Source organism: Acanthochromis polyacanthus, chromosome 11 (assembly GCF_021347895.1).
Source record: "Acanthochromis polyacanthus isolate Apoly-LR-REF ecotype Palm Island chromosome 11, KAUST_Apoly_ChrSc, whole genome shotgun sequence".
NCBI classification, from domain to species: Eukaryota; Metazoa; Chordata; class Actinopteri; family Pomacentridae; genus Acanthochromis; species Acanthochromis polyacanthus.
In genome coordinates, this window is record NC_067123.1 from 23,690,786 (window position 1) to 23,714,147 (window position 23,362).

The following is a 23,362-nucleotide window of genomic DNA, read 5'->3' on the forward strand; positions in this document are numbered from 1 at the left end:
TACTGCAATAGTCCAGAATTCTGTGAAAATGCATGTACATATTTTTAGTAGAATAAAATAACCTATGCCTCATTGCCTCTAGAAACACAGGAAACACACTGCAGCTCACTGACAGTAAAATAATACATGTCTCTGATGCACTTTCCCCATGACAATAGAAACATACAGAAACTAAAAGAAGCCTGACATACTTTATTCTCTCAGCACGCTGTGTGGTTAACAAGCGGCTATAACTGATGAGAGGCAGTTGCGTGAGAAGGGTATGTCTGCAGAGCCAGAGACTGCACGAATACAGCCGTACCCGTAAAGTTATGCAATGAACAGGTGAGGTTCCCTTACAAAAAAATGTAATTTATTCACTCAAATTTCTCAAAACGATGGTAGACAAAATTATAACATTTTTTACTATTTGTGACTCATATTCCTGAACATTTCAGTCACATTCAATCCAAAACACATTTTGAGTTTCATATACTGTTGGAAAGTTGTGTAAAGGTTCTGAACATTTTAAAGGCATCACAATATTGTCTTTGTGCTCCAAACATTAAGCAAGAAACAAAATATTGAACTGTCACTGAACTGTGATTTTGAGAAAGAGGCTTCCAAATAAAGTGTCCCAGTTCACTGCTATCTGGTGCCTTAACATGCATACATTTGTGGTCTAACTACCTCATTTGGTGTTTTTAAATTCTTTTCTCTGGTTCAGTGAGAGAAATCTAATCTCTGCTGGGCTTTAGCGAGTGCATCAAAGTCAGGTTGAATGTCTGAAGTGGAGATGCAAAGCACAGCTGACAGATGATCATCAGTGAGAGAGGATCTATATCTGGATTTTGTAAACTTCATCATTGAAAATGTTTGTTCATGTACGTACATACAAATGGTGGCCGAGACCCGCCATCGCTGCAAATAAAACAAAGGCTGCAAACAAACAGAAACGCTGCTGCAAATAAAAAAGAAACGCTGCAAATAAAAAGCCACAACGGAAGTGGATTACTGGGGATTATTTTTGCCGATACACCGGTGTGAGAAGAAGAAGACGAAGAAGAAGAAGTACAAACAAGAACAGGAGTACGACTTGGAAAACGAACGAGAAAGTAAGTGAAAATGTTAGTGTTTAATGTCACTACGTCTGATTTTTAATGTGTTATCTGGTTAGGCCATGTAGCCCCAGGTTTGAAGTTGAACTGGAGGATGCCAGTGTGTTGTTAGCCGTCAGTTGTTTCCACCCGGATGTGTTTTCGTTCCGGACTCATTCATTCTGTCCGCTCGGGCGGACGGGCGCCGGCGGCAAAGGATGGTTCGCCCGGGGCGCAAATCCAGACAGGACCGAATCTGTGTGTTTTTCTGGGGTAGACACTGTTCTGGAGTGAGAGCGTGCAGTGGAACATGTTACTGTTTTTTGCTGCATATTGGAGTAAAGTTACCAAACTCGATTGTCCTCTCGTTAGCCGAAGCTAACAACACACCTGGATCCACACCTCCACACGTCTGGATCCAGGATTTTTTTGAAAAAAAAAAAACCCATCTGGATCCAGGATCCTGCATCCAGGATTTTTTTCTGGATCCAGACTGCGATCCGGATCACCTCCAAAATCTAATCGATTGTTACTTTTGCTCTTCCGGGCATTCTGTAAAAAACTGGTGAAAATCCGTCCATAACTTTTTGAGTTATGCTGTAAACAGACAGACAGACAGACAGATGGCCTGGCAGAGGTCTGCGCTCTCCGAGTGCTTTTCTATTTTTTAATGTGTTATCTGGTTAGGCCATGTAGCCCCAGGTTTGAAGTTGAACTGGAGGATGCTGGTCTGTAGCTACTGACCCAAGGTCTGTAGCTAGCAAAGCTTCCGATGTTCGCGCTTTGTCGGCATCAGTCAAATTTTTATATTTCTCCCCGTGTTTCGTCTGGTAATGCCGACTCAAATTGTAGTCCTTAAACACGGCGATCTGCTCCCTACAAACTAAACACACGGCTTTACCTCCAACTTCAGCAAATAAATACTTAGCTGTCCAATTTTTGTTGAAAATCCTACATTCGGTATATAACTTTCTTTTTTAGCCTGAGCGGACGTTTTGAGGGCTAAAGTCGTCTTGTGATAACATTCAATCACGTGATGTACGTATTACATCACTATAATTTAAAAAAACAAAAAACAACTTCACAGTAAAAGTAGTGCAGCTTTAGTCCATGAATGAGGTGAAATTAGAAAGTATGTTTATTGTAACTGCCTCTCATCAGCAGTTTTAGTTTATGGCGTGCAGAACTAATTGCTGCCGTACCTTTGTTTCCGCCACAGAAGCAAACTGAAGAAGAAAGCAGACTAAGAGTAACTAAAGATTAACAGGTGAACATAAAAGACAAACCAAGACAAGGACAAGATAAGACAAAGAGGAAGATTTAGACCCCCACTAGAGCAAGGCAGCCTACGAGGTAAATTTATAGATTGTTCTTTTATGACGTGCGTAAGTGTTAATGTAAGCTGTTAATATTGTAGTGTGGGAATGTGTATGCTAATCTGTGATGTTCTGATTGTGATGTGCTGTAGCTGAGTTGTACATACTTGCATTCCTTTTTATTTATACTTTTTATTTTTTCCTCTTTAACCCAGTTCTCACGGGTTTCTGAGGATCGAGTAAACTCAGTTTTAAACTAAAGACCTCATGCCTCATGCCTGTTACTGGGAGGGTGCTGCATTTATTTTGTAATTTCCAGTTAACCTTACACTGGTGGTCAGAGTCAACCAAATGTATGTGGCCTGGACCGTACAATGCCCAGGTCTGTCATACGGGCCAGTCAGGGTCATCCGGCGGGCCGGATGTGGCCCGCGGGCCGTATGATGCCCAGGTCTGCTGTAATGGTTTGTTTTCACCACTTTCTTATTGTGGTATGCCTCAGTGGTTGTCACAGCATCAGTTTCATATGATTTAATGTCTTTTCTTATCAATGATATTTTCACTTATTTCAGGATAGAATCTTAATCTTTTTTGAACATCTGTTCATGGTGCTGCTAAAACTTAACCTCACACAGAACTTTTAGTCTGTAAAATAGATTTTGAAACGTGGCAGCCATTGTAGGCTTACTTGCATCAGCACTGAAGAACTACAATCTCAAAACATCCTTTAATTCAATTTTGTGTTTTTTTTCTATAGAGATCTTGCTCAGCAAATTGATCCTGGGAGCTGGACTGAGAAGACTGGGGTTGATATTGCGGTGACAAAAATAGCATAATTAGCTACTCAAAAATACTATTGTTTACTTCATATAGAAGTCATCATGTAATGGAGAAAGCAGCAGTTTTCGTGTATGTTTAAGCTTCTGTCAACAATGCAAATAAAATGCTTTGTTTTCCATCTTATCTGTTACAGTATACACTTTCCATTGTCACAAACCAAGGGTTTGAATTCCAGGTGGTTAGTTTTAAAAAAGTTTACACAAAGAAGAAACTGCTCTCTCCAAATGCTTTTGCTGTTGCCACATACTATTCATTTTGAAGAGAAAGGACACATTTTGAACTCAGTTTTTTCTTTCTATTGTCACTCTGCTTTCAGATGGACATGCCTTTGATACGGAAGTGGTGGTGTCTTCTTCTGATGGAGCGTTTCCAAACAGAGGGGTACGACAGCCTGAAACAAAACGTGTATATGAATTTTAGTTGCAAGTTAGGGGTTCACTTCCACTTCTACAAACTGATAACACACTATTAGTGCCATGTCAGTAGAGCATCTGGTAACTACATTAAGTTCATCAGACTGGATGGCAGTCTTTGTCGAGAGTATTTGTGCATGTCATTTTTTTCATCACTGTGTTGGCTTTTTTTCCACCATTATTTATATTAGATGAATTTTGTTGTTTGAAAGGTATGGCAAGAGGTTCGCTTTTTGGACTAACGGAGCCAGAAGCCTGCTCCAAGGAACCCTGAAGTCCGTTTACAGAGTGCCAAGGCGGGGTGCTGTCACCGAGCAGCAGCTGGTTACGGGAGCTCTTAACCCTTTTTTCTTACTTTTCGTTTTTTCTATTGTAAACAGGCACTTTTTCCTATTTTTCCTTAAAGTGGGTGAAGCTTTGTGCAATCGTGCATATAGGAAACCCACTTTTATCACACTTTTATTCGGAGTTGTGCTGTTTTTTGCACTTTTTGGACTTGCTTCAGGTGAGCCCTCTGGACACAGTGGCGGCCGCTCTGAGGAACAAAGACGCTACACACGTGAGACCCTTCTCGGCCTCCGCAGCTCATCCTTTCTCTACACGGAGAGGCTGCAGAGGAGGACGGCGAAAGTGCAGGACTTATTTTCCCTCTATCATCATGGGGAACGTCCTCTCCATCACCAACAAGGTAGAGGAGCTGGCCACGCTGACGCGGCTGAAGGAGCATCGTGAGTGTAGCCTCATGTGTTTCACGGAGACGTGGCTGAATGGACATACACCGGACTCTGTGGTTTCCCTGAACGGATTTACACTCGCGCGCACGGACCGGAACGCGGTGGGAAGCGGCAAAAAGTCTGGGGGAGGACTGGCTGTGTACGTGAATGAGCGGTGGTGTAACCCAGCAAACGTGCATGTGAAGGAACAGCTGTGCACGCGGGACTTGGAGATGCTTATGGTGGCGCTGCGGCCGTATTATCTACCAAGGGAGTTCTCGCACGTGATTGTGTTTTGCGTATACATCCCACCATCAGCTCATGCAGGGACAGCGTGTGAAAGACTCCACAGCGCCGTGCCCGAAAACCGTGCCCCTGTACCCCGTGGCAAAAACATTGGTAAGTTAAAACAGCATTTCATTGTGTGTTTAATTATTTTTCATTATTAGTATTATTATATTCTAAAACCTAATGAATTTATTTTTCTGGGAATATCTACAGAGGCTTCGAGGAGACACCAGGACCAGCTATTCCCATCACAGGACACAGAGCTACTACTTCAGGCCTTGACGACTCGCTGTGAGCAGGACGTGGCAGTACTGGACACAGACATATTAATGCAAGCTTTGGCAGATCACCAGGACCCGCTATTCCCATCACAGGACAGGACCCTACAGCACCACCACGAAGTAAGCATAGATCTATTTTCTACAAGCACGCCTGTGAAGTCTGGTGCTGCTGGTGCTGCTACTGTTGGTGCTACTGCTTCTGCTCACGCCGCGGGGAGAGTTGTGCGTGTGGGGGATCTTCCCACAATTCCCACAATATTGAGAGGTCATGAGTCTATTCCTGATTTTGATGATCTGTTAGACAGCACTGGTGATTACGGACACACAAACTTACTCGATTTACTGACATTATCCCCTATACACGTTTCATCTCCTCTCCCTCATGCTACCCCCTCTATTGCTGGTGCTCCTGATGATCTTGATGAGAGTGTAATATTTGTCGACTCGTATCAAGCCCATCCATCCCCCCCTCCTACCACCATCCCTCCCCCCTCTGTTACTGCTGCTGCTCCTGCTGATGTTACTGATGATGACAGCATAGTATATGTTGAATCTTATCCTGGTCAGGCCTCTACCCCGCCTCCAACCCCTCCTCAATCCATCACCCTGCCTCCTTCAGCTGCTGATGTTGTTGATGCTGCTGTTGAGGGTGTGTTGAACCTTCCGCTCCAACCCACCACTACCCCACCACCATCTATCCCTCCTACACCTTATAATTCCCCCACCTCAGCGGCCGTGCTAACACGAGAGGTCAATCAGCTCAAAATCAAGCGTCAGAAAACAAGATACCTCCGGCAGGCTAGGCACAGTAAAAGGAACGAGCGACGATACAGAGGCATCAAAAAACAGCTCCAGCTGCTTAAACAGACCGTCGCCACTTTAATTAAAGCGCAACACATTACCACAACATCGATAAATAACCTCGTAAACGCATTGTCTTAAAAAACAATACGAGTACATTCCATCTACACCGATATAATGCCACCACCGAAGAAATTTTTAAAAACGAATGAGCAATCAGCTCGTGATGCTCGTTATGACACCGATGACAGTGATGACTTTAACCCACCCTTTGAAGTAGCTATAATGGCCAGTCGCCACAATGTTATGCGTTGGTCCAGATACTTGATGAAAAGAATGTTAGGGCTAGAGAAGAGAACATCATTGTTTTTAAGAGACAGAATTTCGCCCTCATCATTATCATATGCTTGCGCTCCTGCTGTCGGTGTTGGTGCTGTTTCTGTCCCCATGCTACACTTAATAATGGTGCTGCTACAGTTAATATCACAGGTGTTAGCCCCTCTATTGCTGCTGCTCCTGCTGTTGGTGCTGTTTCTGTCCCTATTACATCTGATACACATGCTACAGTTACAACAAGTCTCTACAGTTAATAATGGTGCTGCTACAGTTAATAACACAGGTGCTACCCCCTCTATTGCTGCTGCTGCTGCTCCTGCTGGTGTTGGTGCTGTTTCTGTCTCCATTACATCTGATACACATGCTACAGTTAATAATGGTGCTGCTACAGTTAATAACACAGGTGCTACCCCCTCTATTGCTGCTGCTGCTGCTCCTGCTGGTGTTGGTGCTGCTGTTTCTGTCCCCATTACATCTGATACACATGCTACAGTTAATAATGGTGCTGCTACAGTTAATATCACAGGTGTTACCCCCTCTATTGCTGCTGCTGCTGCTGGTGATGTTGTAGAAATCGTTGTTAATGATGATATAGCCTCACCATGTTCATCTATCACTGCTAATACCTCGATGGGTATTACACCTGCTGATGCGGCGGTTGCTGCAGATGATGCTATTGCTGATGGTGTGGTGGTGCATGATCGTGAGGGGTCTGTTGAACATGGTACTGCCCCTGTCAGTTCTGTGAGTGACTCTGTGGTCTGTCAACACGGTGCAGGAAATCAGGTAGAAGGAACACCTGACGGTCCATCTACCAGTGCACGCGCTGCACCGATGCATACCCGTGACATACCTAGATTCAATAGCATCGAATTTCGCCAGAGGGTCGATTTCAGGGATGTTTGTCTCGATAATATAACCCAGGCGATTGACGTTGTTAGAGAGAGGTTGTCTGGGGTGATTGGTGCTGCATTAGAGGTAGTGTTTTAAATGTGGTGTTGAGAGGACCATCTCTAGCCAGCGATGTGCAGGCTGTTTTAAGCTCTGACAATGCGTATAACGTTGACGAGTTTTTGGAGGTGATCTCTCAAGTTGTGCAGAGTAATGACATGTCGCTGACAGATGATGATCTGGAGCTGGTTGTGAGCGTGGCCCGTAATAGTAGTGGTGGTTCTAGACTGCGGCTAGGAAACGTCCCTTATGATGAAATTTTATCTAAGAAAGAACGGCATCTGTATAACCCCGAAAATGACGGGTCTCAGAACAATCTTTGTTTCTCTCTCTGTCTAGCCCATTTTGTTAATAAAACGTTGTCACCCGCTGATAAAATGAAGTATGCTAAACAACTTCATAACGCCGTGGGATTTTATGAAACACACAAGGTATCTCTGTCTGATATCACTAAATTTGAAAATCATTTAAACATAAAAATAGTAGTATTCCATCATAGTCCGGGGCGTAAAAACCTCCAATGTTATAAAACCCACGACGCAGCACACGCCACCACTGTGTGGATGTACCTGCACAATGAGCATTATTACCTGATTTTAAATAAATGTGGTTTCTTTGGCGGTGCCTATGTGTGTGACTACTGTTACGCTTCATACGCAGAGGCGTTTAAGCATGTGTGTAAATACCTCTGCAACGTGTGTTATACACAGTGTCACATGCATAGAGGGGCTAGTGTAAAATGTGCAGACTGTAAACGCATCTGCAACTCCATACAGTGCTATAATCAGCATAAACACGCTCACTCTAAACATGGCGCACCCCCGTGTGACAAAGTGAAATATTGCGAAGAGTGTGGCAAAACATATAATGTGAGAAGAAACCAACATAAATGCACACTACCAAAGTGTACACACTGCGGTGAGACCCTAAATGACAGTGATGTGGCACACGATTGTTTTATCCAACCACTGAAAAAACCAACCCTACACACCAAATACATATTTTTTGATTTTGAGACACGTTACCACGAGGGCAAGCACGAAGCAAACTATGTGTGTGCTATGGACACGGAGGGAAACAAATTCTGTTTTAACACCGTGAAATGTGTTGACGCGTTTGTTAAACAGTACCGTCAGCCAAAATATAAGGGGTACACATTTATTGCCCACAATGCCTCTGGGTTTGACAATTACATACTGCTGGAATACTTTGTGCAACAGGGGATCCCTCCCACTGTAACCATGCGTGGCAGTAGGGTCATTCTGATGTATGACAAGGCATTCCAGCAACGCTGGATCGATTCATTCAGCTTTCTACCCATGCGTTTATCCAGAACACCGGCTGCCATGGGTTTTGAGGACCTGGAGAAGGGGTATTTCCCGCACAAGTTCAACACCCCACCGAACGAATACTATGTGGGTAAATACCCCGACCCCTCTTATTACGGCTACGACAGCATGTCTGACAGCGATAAGCAGAGGTTCATGGCTTGGTACGACTCTGTCCGTGAGAAAACATTTGATTTTCAGACAGAAATCCAGCACTACTGCAGTAACGATGTGGAAGTGCTTCGCAAGGCCTGTCTCATTTATCGTGAGACATTTATCAGCTGCACAGACCTCGACCCGTTTGCGTTTACGACACTGCCCTCAAGCTGCATGGGCGTTTTCAAAACACGTTTTCTGCCCAAAGACACCCTCGTCCTCACATATGAAGGCGCATACACGCGGCAGAATAAAACCTATTCTGATGTGTCTATGCAGTGGCTGGAATTCATGGCCAAGGCAGAAGGCTCTGAGATTAGACATGCTTTGAACCACGGTGAGCAGCGATTTGGGGATTTTATTGTGGACGGTTATAACAGAGCCACAAACACTTGCTACGAGTTTGCAGGATGTTTTTTTCACGGGTGTGTCAGGTGTCACGTCCAGACCGAGGTGAATCCTGTCACCAAAAAAACCTACGGCAGTCAGTACCACTCATTCTGTGAAAAAATATCAACACTGAAAAGTGTGCATGGTGTGCGTGTGGTGGTGATGTGGGAGTGTGAGTGGGAAGCGCTGAAACTTTCAGACCCATCTGTTCAGGCGCACCTCATCACATACAAGCCAAAAGAACGCCTTGACCCACGACAAGCCCTCTTTGGAGGACGTACAAACGCCATCAAACTGTACCACGAGACTGATAACACAGATGAGAAAATCGGGTACTATGATTTCACAAGCTTGTACCCCACTGTACAGGCAAAAAAACAATACCCGGTTGGACACCCTCAAATTATCCACCGAGATTTTGCCCCGTTAGAAAATTATTTTGGCTTTGTAAAGTGTACAGTGCTTCCCCCCAGAGGTCTGTATCACCCTGTACTGCCCTACAGATGTCACAAAAGGCTTATGTTTCCTTTGTGTGGCAGATGTGCTGAGGAGTTAAACCAGACCACTGCTTGCCTGCATACTGACGCCGAGCGTCGTCTGTCAGGTGTGTGGGTCTCATTTGAGCTCCAGAAAGCTGTCCAGAAGGGGTACCAGATTGTTTGCATTGATGAAGTGTGGCATTTCCCAAACAAGACAGACACTTTGTTCACGGAATATGTCAAGACATTTTTGAAGTGCAAGCAAGAGGCGTCAGGCTACCCCAGACATGTCATTACCCCAGCAGAAAAAGCGCAGTATATACAGGACTACCATGAAAAGGAGGGGATTTTGCTCGATGCTGACAAAATCTGTGTCAACAAGGCAGTCAGGAATTGTAATAAGCTTCTCCTGAATTCTTTGTGGGGTAGATTCAGCATGCGGAGTAACATGCCCTCCTGCGAGTTAATCACAGAACCGGAGAGATTCACCCAGCTCATGTTCAGCGACCAATATGACGTGCGACAGTTTGGATTTATATCCGATGACGTGGCTATTGTCCAGTGGCGTCACGCAGATGGCAGGGCGTCTCGAGTGAGTGATGTGAATGTGTTTATAGGGGCTATGACCACTGCCTATGCGCGACTGATGCTGTATGACCTGTTAGACAGGCTACAGGAGCGTGTGCTCTACTGTGACACAGATAGCGTCATTTTCACGTCCGGTCCGGGTGATTGGGTTCCGCCGCTAGGCCCATACTTGGGTGACTTAACGGATGAGATCAATGACGGTGATGTGTGTGGGCTCCCAGAGGAAGATTTCATCACAGAGTTTGTTTCTGGGGGTCCAAAGTGTTACGCCTACTGCACAAAGCGTGGTAAAACACAGGTTAAATGCAAGGGTGTCACACTTAACGTCAAAAATGCGGCGGTGGTTACTCACGAGTCACTGAAGGGGTTGGTCCAGTCTTTTCTGACCAATCAGAACCAGCAGCAGCAGCATGTGATCACAGAGGTGGAAACCGTCAGACGCGATAAAAAGAAGTTTCACCTCAAAAATGACACAGTACACAAAAAAGTCAAGGTAGTGTACAACAAGCGCCGAGTCATGCCAGACTACACCACGCTACCTTATGGCTACTAACACCTCTTTTGACCCGAGACTGCAGCATCCGTTTAGTTTGGTGGTGAGTGGTCCATCGAATTGCGGAAAGACATATTTTGTCAAGGGGCTTATTGAAAATGCATCTACAATTATTTCACAAAACATTGATAATTTGGTGTATGTATACTCATGCTGGTAGCCTTTATACGACCAACTCCTTAAATTAAGAGACATCAACTTTGTTAAAGGGTTACCTGATTCCCTGTGTGACGACGAGTTATTACCCCCGGACAAGACTAATCTACTCGTCATAGACGATTTAATGAATGACGCCAGTAACGATATAGAAGTTCAGAATGTATTCACCAAATATGTCCACCATAGAAATCTCAGTTGTATATATCTGGTTCAAAATTTGTTTATACAAGGCAAGGCTAGCAGAACCATAAGTTTAAACACAAACTACCTTGTCTTGTTCAAAAACCCTAGGGATAAATATCAAGTTACACTTCTGGGCAAACAGATGTTTCCTGGAAACAGTAAATATTTTTTAGAGGCGTTTAACGATGCCACTAGTTCTGCATACGGGTATCTCCTCATCGACTATAAAGCTGCCACTCCAGACCACTTGAGGCTCAGAACCGCTTTGTTATCAAATCAACACGTTGTTTATATGCCTAAAAAATCAAAGGGCTAAATAATGTCGTCACGCGTGCAGAGACATCTACCCATGATGGAGATGTTATATAAAGCAACGCCTGGTGTGAGAAGGGTCATTGTGTGTGGCTCTGGTGCGGACTTTATCGATGCACTCTGCGAAATAGCTTTAAATGTGTTGAGGGGTGACATCCCTTTGACAGAAAAACAGTACGCACAGTTAAAGAAGAAGAGAAGCATCATCAGACTGGTTGCTGACAAAAAGGTTAAACATTTAAAAAAGAAAAAGGCGATTAAGCAGAGCGGCGGGTTTTTATTACCACTACTTGGAGCAGCTATACCATTTATTACAAGTCTGATAAGCAGAGGTTAAGAATATGGAGCATGCGCAGAAGATGTTTTTGGTTCCCCAGCACCAGCTTGACATGTTAAAACACCAACAGCACCACCCGCAGTATCAGGACCAAAACACTGCAAGCATAAGACAGGTAGTACAAAGTGACCTCGACCGAGCCATGTCTGACATATTGAAACTGCCGGACACAGACGTATATGAAAAGGCCAAAAAATACTCTCAAGTACTGCAGCGTTATTTGGCATTGGTGAGACAGGGTGAGCGGGAAAAAAGTGTCCTGACCCTGTCATTGCCCGACACAGAAATTAAGCCTGACGACACCAAACCTGACGAGGATGATGGGTATAAAAATGATAAGGTTTTAGAGGGTGTGTTAAAACACATGCCCAAAAGAAGCCGGAGAAATGCAGAATACATCCTAGATGCCATTAGGCAGTCAAAGCATGTTTTATCCTGGACAGACAACGCTGAAATTGTTGTTAATGGTCGTACCCTGCACAGTACTCATTTGTATGACCTGGTGAAAAGTGTCACGGCGCAACATAATATTTCGGACATTTCTAGACCACACGGGTGGGACGTGTTCCTAAAAACCCTAGCCCATTTAAACATACCTTTAATGGCCATCCCTAACAAAAACGTGCGTGAGGGTATAGCTGAGTATAAAGGCAAGGGGAAAAGAAAATCTGTAACAGACTCACAGGGGTACTTTGACACCGCACTAAGGACACCTGCTTCAAAACGTTCACTACCTCGCAGACTAACCACTTCACAGTGGGAGTATTTTTAATAAAAGTGTGTGGGTGTGAAATTTGTTACAAAATGTTCTGATTTCTTTCTTTCTTTTTAAATATTTTGTATTTTTTCGTTATTAAATTTCTTGATTACTTGAATGTTTTCTACAAATGTGTTTGACTACTTGAATGTTTTCTACAACTGTGATTATTGACTACTTGAATGTTTTCTACAAATGTGTTTTTTGACTACTTGAATGTTTTCTACAAATGTGTTTATTGACTACTTGAATGTTTCTACAACTGTGATTATTGACTACTTGAATGTTTTCTACAAATGTGTTTTTTTGACTACTTGAATGTTTTCTACAATGTGATTATTGACTGCCTGAATGTTTTTCTAAAATTGTGTTTAGTAATAAATGGAATGTCTGAACAGCAGATCACGCTTTCTCTCTCTTTTTATTTATGACAATTATTCACGGTGACACAACATGTTACCACACTGTACACATGTGAAATTATATCCACGACATGCAGAGGGTTGTATTTTGTTTACAAACTTGCACACCATAGCGTCATTGCGTGCTAGATTAGCAGTATACATGTTTAACAAACTTGTAAAAGGAATTCCTCTTTGTATATGACACAGAAAAAAAGATACAATGCTGTCCACAGGTTGTAGAGTAGTTGTTCTGAATCTGGCTCCGGGAATAATACACGTCTGCACAGTTTTCAACGAGGTAATTACGTATCTCTGGTGGAAATTTGACACTGTCGGGAGGGTTTCCAAAACTGTCGAAAAAATATCCTTGATTCTGTTTTGTAATATAAATAGCGAGCCAGTGTTCACCGGGCATGTCAGAGGGATGTGTATTCACAACCAGCATGGCCGGGGACTTTGTGGGTTTATGATTTGATAGTTGGTCGCATGCCAGAACTCCTAGAAAATCTGTCCCGTTAATGATTTTTTTATTGAGGATGGTGGTCAACTCTATAGTGTTCATGGCTGATACTAGCTCCTCTTCTTTTTTTTAGTAATGATCCAAAAGCACTTGTCTCTTGTTTGATATTTCGATAACAGAATCATAAACCGCATAACACACAAGGTTGATGGTGTGCGGTAGGGGTACTCTGAAACGGGCTTCCAACCTCACATTACCACTTCTAATAAGTGACACATTCCCTCCACGACCGTCGTCCGGTTCCAGATTGAAGCAGAATAATGTGTAACCATTCCCGAAATCTTTGCGAGATATAGCCAGAGACCTGTCTTTTAAATGACGTCCTGTAGTTTGCACCAGTTGGAAATACTCTCTCACATACTGGTCTCTCTGAAATAATGGTTGAAAGGGCTTTGCAGGGTGAGACTGTCCGTCTGCGTACAGGCTAATAAACTCTGTATCGTAATGATGAAAAAAGAAGGGGTTCCGGTTATAGCTCCCCGAATATGCCTCGTGGTCAACAAAACCTATAATAACAAATTTAGGGATTTGTCCCATGAAAAGATTTTCCTGGTTGGACACCCTTGTTCCTGCAGGTATGGAGAATGTTTTCAGAGCCACTCTGTCAATAGCGTATTTAGCGTTAGTGTGATGCAGCGCCCTGCTATGCGCCAATCTAATGGCTGGTGCAACCGACACCTTTTTCACAAATAAACTAGCCGAAACGATCTTCACAGCGTATTGATCATTTTGCCCAGTCATCAAGGAAAACTCGTTCTTTGATCGAATAAATTTTAAGGAAATGTCTATACCGTTTAGCAATAACTTTTCCTGAAAAAACAAATCTGAGTGTATCGGGGCTATTAATTCCACAATGCGGCTGTTGACAGTGTATCTTCCTCTTTCGGCTAGGCCTTCGTTATCTCCGACTATGGACTGTGTATTCATGTGTTCTGCTGTGTCTTTCAAAAACAGACTGCTGCTAAATTGTGTATCCAAGGTGTCCATTCCGTAGTTGATTAAACACTCAATTATCCCACGGTACGGGTATGTGTTGGAAGATTGGGTTATGAGCCTGTCTCCTAACATGATATCCACCTGGGAGAATAACGTACACCCGGGGTAGTTTACAAAACCCACATCTGCGGCCTGGGCCAGTTGGCTTCCATCAGCGTTTGTGATTTTAACGCGCATGTACAAGTAGGTATCATTTAGATCAATGTAATCCTCCCCGCATGCTGATATAAAAAATTCCAGAGGTCCAGCATCCCGTAATGCCGAAACCGGGGGTATTTCGACAAATGTAGATTTTTCAATGGACGTCTGTGTGTACGGCACTGTGAACAGATCCAGCTCCGTCTTCACACATTCTTCTGACTGGTTGTGTATGAGAGCCATAGTTGTTGTTGTTGTTTTCTCTTCTCAGACTAGAATATGTCTTTACGCTGCATCGCAGAGCGTCTTTTGGAAGTTGTGCTTCTCTTGGCTCTCGACTTCTTTCTGATGCGTCCAGTCACTTTGACGGTGGTTTTACGCTTTTTGGACCTGGTGGAGGTGCTACCCCTCGAGGAGGACGAGGGTGGTCTTTTGGATGATCTTTTTCTGATCACCAACATCCCGTTTCCTTCCTGTCGTCTCGATACAGAGCTTCTGGCAATGTTGGACGCCATGTCCCCTACAATATTTACAGCTGCGTTTTTCAAATGAGGCTTGGCTATGCTGAATCCTTTTTTAAATAACGGTACAGCCATTCTAAGCAGGCTGCGAAATATACCGCCTAAACCGTTACCATATTGTGTACTTGAACCTATAAATCCGGGTAATTCACCACCCGCTTGGTTCATGTAATATGTCATATATCGACCATCGTCACGGACATATGGTGTGTAAGCCATTCTCCCCTGATCTAGAAATACTGCTTCACAGGTCTAAAGTGAAGTTTAACAACCACTTTTCCGTATGAGAATGGTATATACTGGTTTTGATCGTTTTTTAACGATATCTCAATATCGTCAATAACTGATTTGCAGAGCGATGTATAGTGTGGCTTGTCATAGGTCAGAGTGGGCATACGACCTACCTCCGGTGTTATATTTATACATCGCAGGAGCGGTACGTAGCTGTCTCCCACTAGTTGATAATCAACAATATCGCTGTAGACGTATATATTATAAACTCCCCCAAAAATATCTGCTGGGTGAGGAGCGGCGTAGATTTTCTTAAAAGCAGGGGTCACAGGTATCTCAAATGGTTCGTAGGGTTTAAAACCCAATATTTCTGCCAATTTCCCACTGAACGTCACCTCATAACCTTCTCCTCCCGAAAAATAAACATGATTTGTAATGCTGTTATATTGAAGAGCTAAGCGCGATGTTATCGGGTTAACAATGCATTTGGCATTAAATTCTTTTAGTATTCTGGGAATGGAGTCATAAAACCCCACAAACAGTGTTATAGTCTCCGTATTGTTGGTTTTGCTATCGTATATTACCACGTCTGCATCAGAAGCAGGGAATGTTGACCAAACCCTAGGGTACTGAAGTTCAATAACCCCCACCTCGTACGGCTCACTCAGAACGATCGGTTTTGCTAATTTTGTTCGGTAGCGCCATATCTTGTTATTAGGATACACATGTAGCGATGCATTACTTGGCAAAGTGACATAAAATCCGTTCTTGTTCTCCATCTTCGCGATGTGGTTGGAACGTGTGTCAATTCCAGACTGATGGTGTAAACATATATATATATATATATACATATATATATATATATATATATATATATATATGTATATATATATATATATGTTACACATCAACAATGTCCTTTTCAGAGACCCACGAGTTAAATTTCTCAGACCACCCCAACCATTTCACCAGCACCATCTTTTTCCGCGCTATAGTTTTTCTGGATATTATTTTCTCTATACACCTTTTTTTTGTCAATGATTACCGGCTGTAGCTCAGGCTCGTAAAATGTGCCTTTTACCTCTTCACCCGAGCAATCTGATATTCTATACACAGGCTGGTCCCGGGCTATGCGCCTAGTTATTGTAAAAAACTCGTCAGTAAATGTCTGTTCATAGCCTTTTCTAAACACTCCACGGAGTTTTGATATTCTCACAGTGTCCCCCACATTATATTTGAACGATATGATCCTCTGCGGTTTCTTCTGCTTGTACAGCGTGTTAAAGACAAGCCTCTCATTGTCTTTGTTTACGGCGGCTGGGGCCATCTTTATCGATCTGTGATGAGACTTGTTGTATGCGTTGACGAGGTCCTGGACGACATCAACATATCTACGCGAATTAACAGATGTCAGATATCTCCACATGCGTGTCTTAAATGTTCTGTTGAAACGTTCAACCGTGCTAGCCTTGGTCTCGTGTAAAGTAGAGAAATGTTTAATTTTGTACACCCCCATTAGTTGTTGAAAGTGTTTGTTATAAAACTCTGTCCCCTGATCTGTTTGCAGTTTCACAGGTATGCGCCCTTCGTTCAAAATATCTTCAAACGCATTTGCAACAGATGTACCGGTCTTGTTTTTAAGACACCTAACCCATGCAAATTTAGAAATACATCAATACATGTCAGGAGGTAGCGCGCATTGTCATTTTCTGCTGAATATTCACCCATGTCCACCAGATCGGCCTGGAACTGTTTGTCAATACCACTGACCAACACTCTATTTCTAGGGAAGTGTACACCCGCGTTAGCATGGAGGGTGTACACATCTTGCCCATGTAAGTATCGCTTTACTTCAGACATCTTTGGAGCCTCCCCAGTGCATTTTGTCACAGCGTCGCGAAGTTTTTGCACACCTCCAAGACCCCCCGGGTGTGCAGGGTCGTGATAAATCTTGTCTGGTGTGCGCTCCATATTCACACAACATCACAAGTGGTCAAGAGGAGGTAGACACAGCGTCTTGTATTTATTTTTTTTTCAAAACAATTGAGGTATTTTTTACACACACCGTCACATCTCTGTCTATCGTGTTGCATACTAGGTGCTCAACTACATCACAAACATCTAATGGCACACCGTTTTTAATCATCAAAAACACACAAAGAAATGTGCAAAGACAAATAACATCATTTTCTGAGGTAAAGTATTACAAATCTGTCAATATGTTGCGCTTGGTCCAAAGGTTGAAGGCGTTGCGTAAAGCTGTCTCGTGCTTGTGGTCCACCTCTGGCTCATTTTCCTCTTCAGCAGATACTCCGTCACACCCGGGTCTGAGATAATGTCTCAGAGTCTCGGCCGCTCCTAAAAGCTTGTCTTGTGAGAAAGGCTCTGGCGATATCTGAGCAAACAGGTAATGTAGAGCTTTTCCTAAAGACGGCTTGAATACAGAGTCAAGAATCTGATCAAAATACATACATCTGATCTGATCAAATTCAAACAAGCATGAGTGTTGAAGCTGACTCGGGTGCTGGATTTTGCATCCGTTGCAGAGATCTCTTGTTTTATCCCACCCTGCATAGTATTGACACCGTGATAGAAACTGTTTGATTGTGTCCAAGTCGTCTTTTGTCAGGGGCCGTGTCAGGACATGTCCCTTCTCTTCCTCCTTCTTCTTCACATCAGCATAATCGTTTTCCCAACAGTCTCTAGTATCATTGTCATGGGTGTTGATAAAGACACTAGCTGCAAAACAATAGAAAAAAAGACATTAAAATATTACACACAATTTAACATGATTTTAGATTATTATCATTATTATTATCATTTTTAAAAAGAAAAAAGTTATGATAACCTAGTCTATATCAGTAGTCGTCGTGTCTGAAGATTTTTGGCCTGCACAGGGAAGGGCTGTGATTACCCGGCGCATTAGACGCCGCATCAGCGAAAAGAAGACGTTTTCTAACACTCTGATAAGAAGAGAGGATCCTGTCTCTTCTGATGCCCTTGTCAGCTTTGTGAAACAATTTCTGCAGAGATCTCCAGTCACACCACTGGATAAAAAAACAGGTTTAAACCACTCGTCACGCTCTTGAAGCGTAAGAGGGTAGGGCTGCTGCCCCCATGCATAGCGTCCTCTGGTCGCGATCACAGACTCTCGATCTTTGCACACACTGAGAAAAATAAAGTCCTCCCGCCGTCTGTTAAAACGATCCATCTCGACACGGAACAGCTCACCACCCGTTTTGCTGACCCACTGTGAGACGTAAATACTCTCCGGGAATCCGGGTTGGTCTAGGTCAGAGCAGACTTCTCCCCAAAACAGATTCCAATCTCTATGCGACAAACTGACCGACCATGTTTCAACGCATGGAATCACACCGCGAGCGATGCCCGCGTTGAGTGTAACAACAGAGTCATGATATTTAACATTGTAAACATACCCATTAACCCCCTCCAGCTCTTGCTCAAATTCACGATTCTCTGGTGTAACGAGCTCGCTTCCTACACGTCTCCTTTTCTTGTAAGGGGCACGACCATCCCCAACCGTCGCAGTGTCATCAGCCATACCTGGATAATCGGAGCCGCCGCTGGTGCTGATGCAGGAAGACATGGTAGTAGAAGAGTCTTGTAGAATATGAGCGGTCGTCGAAGTAAAAACAGAGTTCAGCTCAACGTAGCTTCGCCGTCAGAGAAGTTGAGGATGTCCTTGTGATAAAATCCCATGTATATATACACCACCAATGCGTGCCTGCAAGGAGGGGTTTAGCAGGGATGAACCTGATTGGCTACTGTACTTTCGTCACAGGGCATGTTTCGACATGCCTGAGCTTGTGCGTGCGAACTCTAACTTTTTCTTTTGTTGAGCTCAAACATGTTTCGACATGTCTGTGCTTGTGCCAGCAAGTTCTAACTTTTTCTTTTGTTGAGCTGGGTTTATGGAGCATAATTTAACAAACTATATATCTGTAGAACAACTGATATCTAAATACTTGTGATTTCAATACAGAAATATCTTTTTAACCCTGTAAAACCCCACTGAATAGAATAGAATAGTCCTTTATTGTCATTGTAACCAGTACAACAACATTTAAAAGTACCAGACAGTCAGTGCATCATTAAAAAGACAACACAAGTTAATAAATAGAAAAACAATAAATAAATACTCAATCAGACATTCCTTAAGGCATTGAGGGTAGTTATTGAGAGGCTTAAGTTGACCTCATTTAGAGCTGGGTTTATGGAGCCTAATTTAACAAACTATATATTTAAGCAGCTGTAGAACAACTGACATCTAAATACTTGTGATTTCAATACAGAAATCCCTATTAACCCTGTAAAACCCACTGCTGCAAAAATACAGCCTCCTTACATTATTTATTTATAGAAACTTTTAAAGTTGTCTTTATTTTTTGGTCTTAGAGGGTTAAAGAAGCAAAGACTGGCTTTTCTGATCTTAGAGGGTTAAAGAAGCAAAGACAAACTCTCAGCAGTCTTTCAGAGCCAGATGCTGGTATGTAACAGTAGCAAATGTGTTCTTAAAAACCAAAAGGTGAGATTCAAATTTAAATTTTGTGCTTTCTCCCCCACAGGCGAACATGCCTTTGTGTGTGTGTGTGTGTGTGTGTGTGTGTGTGTGTGTGCGCGCGCGCACGCATGCCTGCGTGCGTGCATGCGTCTGTATGTGTGTGTGTGTGTGTGTGTGTGCGCATGCGTGCCTGCGTGCGTGCATGCGTCTGTATGTGTGTGTGTGTGTGCGCATGCGTGCCTGCGTGTGTGTGTGTGTGTGTGTGTGTGTGTGTGTGTGTGTGTGTGTGTGTGTGTGTGTGTGTGTGTGTGTGTGACATGCAGCGGGGGGAAGGGTTTTATTTTATTTTATTTATTTAATATTTTATTTATTTAATATTTTATCATTGTTATTATTATTATCATTATTATTATATTCATATTTCATATTCCATATTCCATAATTCATATTCCATAATTCGTAATTTCACCCCTCCCCCCGCGCCCGCGCACGTGCGCGCGCATTTTCACGTGCACGCGCAAAGGTGTCCTCTATATACTACTCCTGCTGCAGTTTGCCTACAGGCCCAACATGGGGGTAGAAGACGCTGTCATCTACCTGCTGCAGCGAGCGCTCACTCACCTGGAGAGCGCCGGCAGCGCTGTGAGAGTCATGTTCTTTGACTTCTCCAGCGCCTTCAACACCATCAGGCCGGCGCTGCTGCGGGGGAAGCTGGTGGACGCGGGAGTGGATGGACATCTCGCTGCCTGGACCACTGACTACCTCACTGACCGTCCACAGTACGTGCGGCTGCGCGGCTGTGAGTCAGAGGTGGTAGTCTGCAGCACGGGGGCGCCCCAGGGCACCGTCCTCTCGCCCTTCCCCTTCACCATCTACACCTCGGACTTCACCTACAACACGGACAGCTGCCATCTCCAGTAGTTCTCCGATGACTCCGCCATTGTGGGCCGTGTGTCTGAGGGGAATGAGCTGGAGTATCGGTCGGTCATCATGGACTTTGTGGACTGGTGTGAGCGCAACCGTCTGTGCCTCAACACCAGTAAGACGAAGGAGATGGTGGTCGACTTCAGGAGAAGGACAATCCCACATCCACCTGTGAACAGCCAGGGGCAGGACATTGAAACAGTGGACAGTTTCAAGTACCTGGGTGTTCACCTCAACAATAAACTGGACTGGTCCCACAACACTGATGCTCTGTACAAGAAGGGCCAGAGTCGCCTCCACCTTCTGAGGAGGCTGAGGTCCTTCGGAGTGTGCAGACCTCTACTAAGGACTTTCTACGACACTGTGGTAGCCTCTGCTTTCCTCTATGCTGTCGTCTGCTGGGCCCCGGGCAGCACAGAGCGGGACATGAAGAGACTGAACAAGCTGACCAAGAGGGCCAGCTCTGTCCTGGGCTGCCCACTGGACTCTGTGATGGAGGTGGGTGAGAGGAGGATGTTGACCAAGCTCTCATCTATCATGGACAACAGCTCCCACCCACTGCACCAGACTGTAGTGGAGCTGAGCAGCTCCTCTAGCACGAGACTCAGACACCCTCAGTGCAAGAAGGAGCGCTACCGCAGGTCCTTCATCCCCACTGCCATCAGACTATATAACACTACTGTGTAGTTGTTATTATGTGCAATATTTATTATCTTGTTCTTGCACTTTCGTGACTTTTGCACTCCTCTGTTTTTTGTTTCTAAGAGCCCTGTAATGTTAAATTTCTCCTTTGTGAGATTAATAAAGTCTATCTTATCTTATCTTATCTTTCTCCATATGCAGGCTGAGACTGAGTGCACTGCAAAGGAAGCACGACTGATGGACTTCATTATCCAGTCAAGGGGAGCTGAGCAGCATTTGGTGGTATTTGGAAAATGTTCCTGTTTTCTCATCATTGCAGACTGACTCAGAAAAGATTCACTTAGGGCCTTTTTTAGTAATATTATCAGTGGACAGAACATTTTTTGGCTGTGCTTTGAAAGAATTCCTGAGTTCCAGAAATTCATTGTTTCTGTACTTTGGGTTGCCCTCAGGATGTACTTGGTGGCAAATTCTCTACTTGGATTCATCAGAAGTCTTGTTGCCAGATGCCTGTCTACCTGGATAGTGAGGAACAACAGGACAAGCTTTTTACATTCTTAAGGACTGTACTGCACAGAATACCAATACAACTGAGCTTCACAGATGCAGTGCTGTTCATCTGTGGTGTTCTCTTTCCAGAGGTAGGCTTTGCCATGTAATACAATTACACACGTTTCTGCTCCTGCACTTTTATAGGCTACATAAATAGCAAGCCTTTTATGGCGCCATTTGTGTATTTGCCTGTCTAGCATGGCTTGCTCTGCTGTAAAATGGTATATGTCAATTATATTGCTTAAACATGAACCGTTTTCTTTTGGTAGGCCATCATATATGGCCTGTCTATGCAGGACAATCTGTCCCTGCAGGAGGCTGAGCAGGTCTTCTTCAGTGGTCCTGCTTACCATCAAAGTTAAGGGTAAAGGATGTATTTTTTTAAATTTACACAACGCACTAAAATATTTTTGTTTTTTTAACTGTTTACTAATACAAGTAGTTGCCACCTTCGTTAAAGTGGACCAATGTCTGTGAATGTATCCTCTTTAAGTGTTACCAGTATTTCTGTCAATCCTGCAGTGATAATGTTGTCAGTAATCGAGAATACATCGTGCACAAACGAATCCTGCTGCAAAACCTGCTCACCATCAGGACCATCAGTTGTTGAAGTCCTCCCTCGGGTCTCCGGTTTCTAGACTAGCGGTGCTAGCGCTGAGCTACAGGACACGTCTGGGCAGTGAGGGACATCTACGTGGATCATGTGACGACCAAAGGTAGATCTCAGTTATTATTATTATTTTTGTTTTATTTATTTATTATTTTGAGCCTCAAATACTTTTACACGTGCACACACACTTACAAATAAAAACAAAATTGGTAATATACTGGTAATATTGAAATGATGCTATTTGAAAATATTTCCACGGAAAATTTTTTATAATAAATGATAGTAAACAATAATTAGAAAAAAATGTGTATGTAAGTATATTGTTGTGTACTATGATTATCATCATTCATCTAAGAATGTCTTACTTGAGTAAGCAAATTCTATGTGTTCATGTAATGCATTTAGATTATATTTAATAAAAAGTGATCTGATAATAAAAAGTGATCTGATTCCTAAATGATTCATATAAGTAAATATAGTGCAATATTTTTGTTAATAAAAATGTTGCACTGTATTTACTTTTAAGAATTTTAAAAAATACATATGTAAATATGAAAGAATGTATTTTGATGATTAAAATTCATTATTATTAAAAATTGTTGTTGTTGTGTTTGCTTTCTGTAACTGCATGTATGTGACTAAAATGGTTTGTCGGAGATGTCAGAGTGTGGTGTGTCTACACTGAAGTGTGTGTTTGTGTCTAGGTGTACGTTTAGAGAGTTAAAAATTAAAATGGACTGCACATCACAAGACATCCATCCACTCACATTTTTTTGCCCACATGTAGGTGAATGTTGCCAGACATCCATATGAGCTTAGAGGAAGTGGTTCTGACGTCGTTGCTTTTCGTTAGCATATCAGACTGTGATGATCATAAATAAATTGGAGCATAAAAGAACATTTGTGTTTGTAGTGACACCTTGTAACTAAACTGGCATTTACAGTTTTTTTTCAAATGCTAACGAGCATTGGTCCAAACTGAAGCCACATATTTAAAACTTTTAACACAGCCTGCATTTCCATAATGTGTCTCAGCTAAAGAGTT

General features: G+C 43.1%; 1 protein-coding gene and 1 long non-coding RNA gene across 4 annotated transcripts in view; both read left to right on the forward strand.

The window, feature by feature from the left end:
* The window catches only part of LOC127536121 (uncharacterized), a 141,244-nt gene that overhangs the window by 7,589 nt on the left and 110,293 nt on the right, over positions 1-23,362 (forward strand). The window lies entirely within an intron of this gene.
* LOC127536113 (uncharacterized) lies at positions 1,254-21,438 on the forward strand. Of its 3 annotated transcripts, XR_007945086.1 has the most exons (6): positions 1,254-2,429; positions 3,150-3,210; positions 3,549-3,613; positions 3,858-4,757; positions 4,860-5,047; positions 21,357-21,438. XR_007945086.1 is itself a non-coding variant. In XM_051955598.1 (5 exons), the coding sequence occupies exons 4-5, from the start codon at positions 4,304-4,306 to the stop codon at positions 5,867-5,869; spliced, it is 1,464 nt and encodes a 487-aa protein (XP_051811558.1). In that variant the 5' UTR covers positions 1,254-2,429; positions 3,150-3,210; positions 3,549-3,613; positions 3,858-4,303; the 3' UTR covers positions 5,870-12,578. The 3 variants fall into 3 exon arrangements, 2 of the variants coding, with proteins under 2 accessions (XP_051811558.1, XP_051811557.1); XM_051955598.1 differs by lacking the exon at positions 21,357-21,438 and having other exon boundaries at positions 4,860-12,578; XM_051955597.1 differs by lacking the exon at positions 21,357-21,438 and having other exon boundaries at positions 4,860-12,568.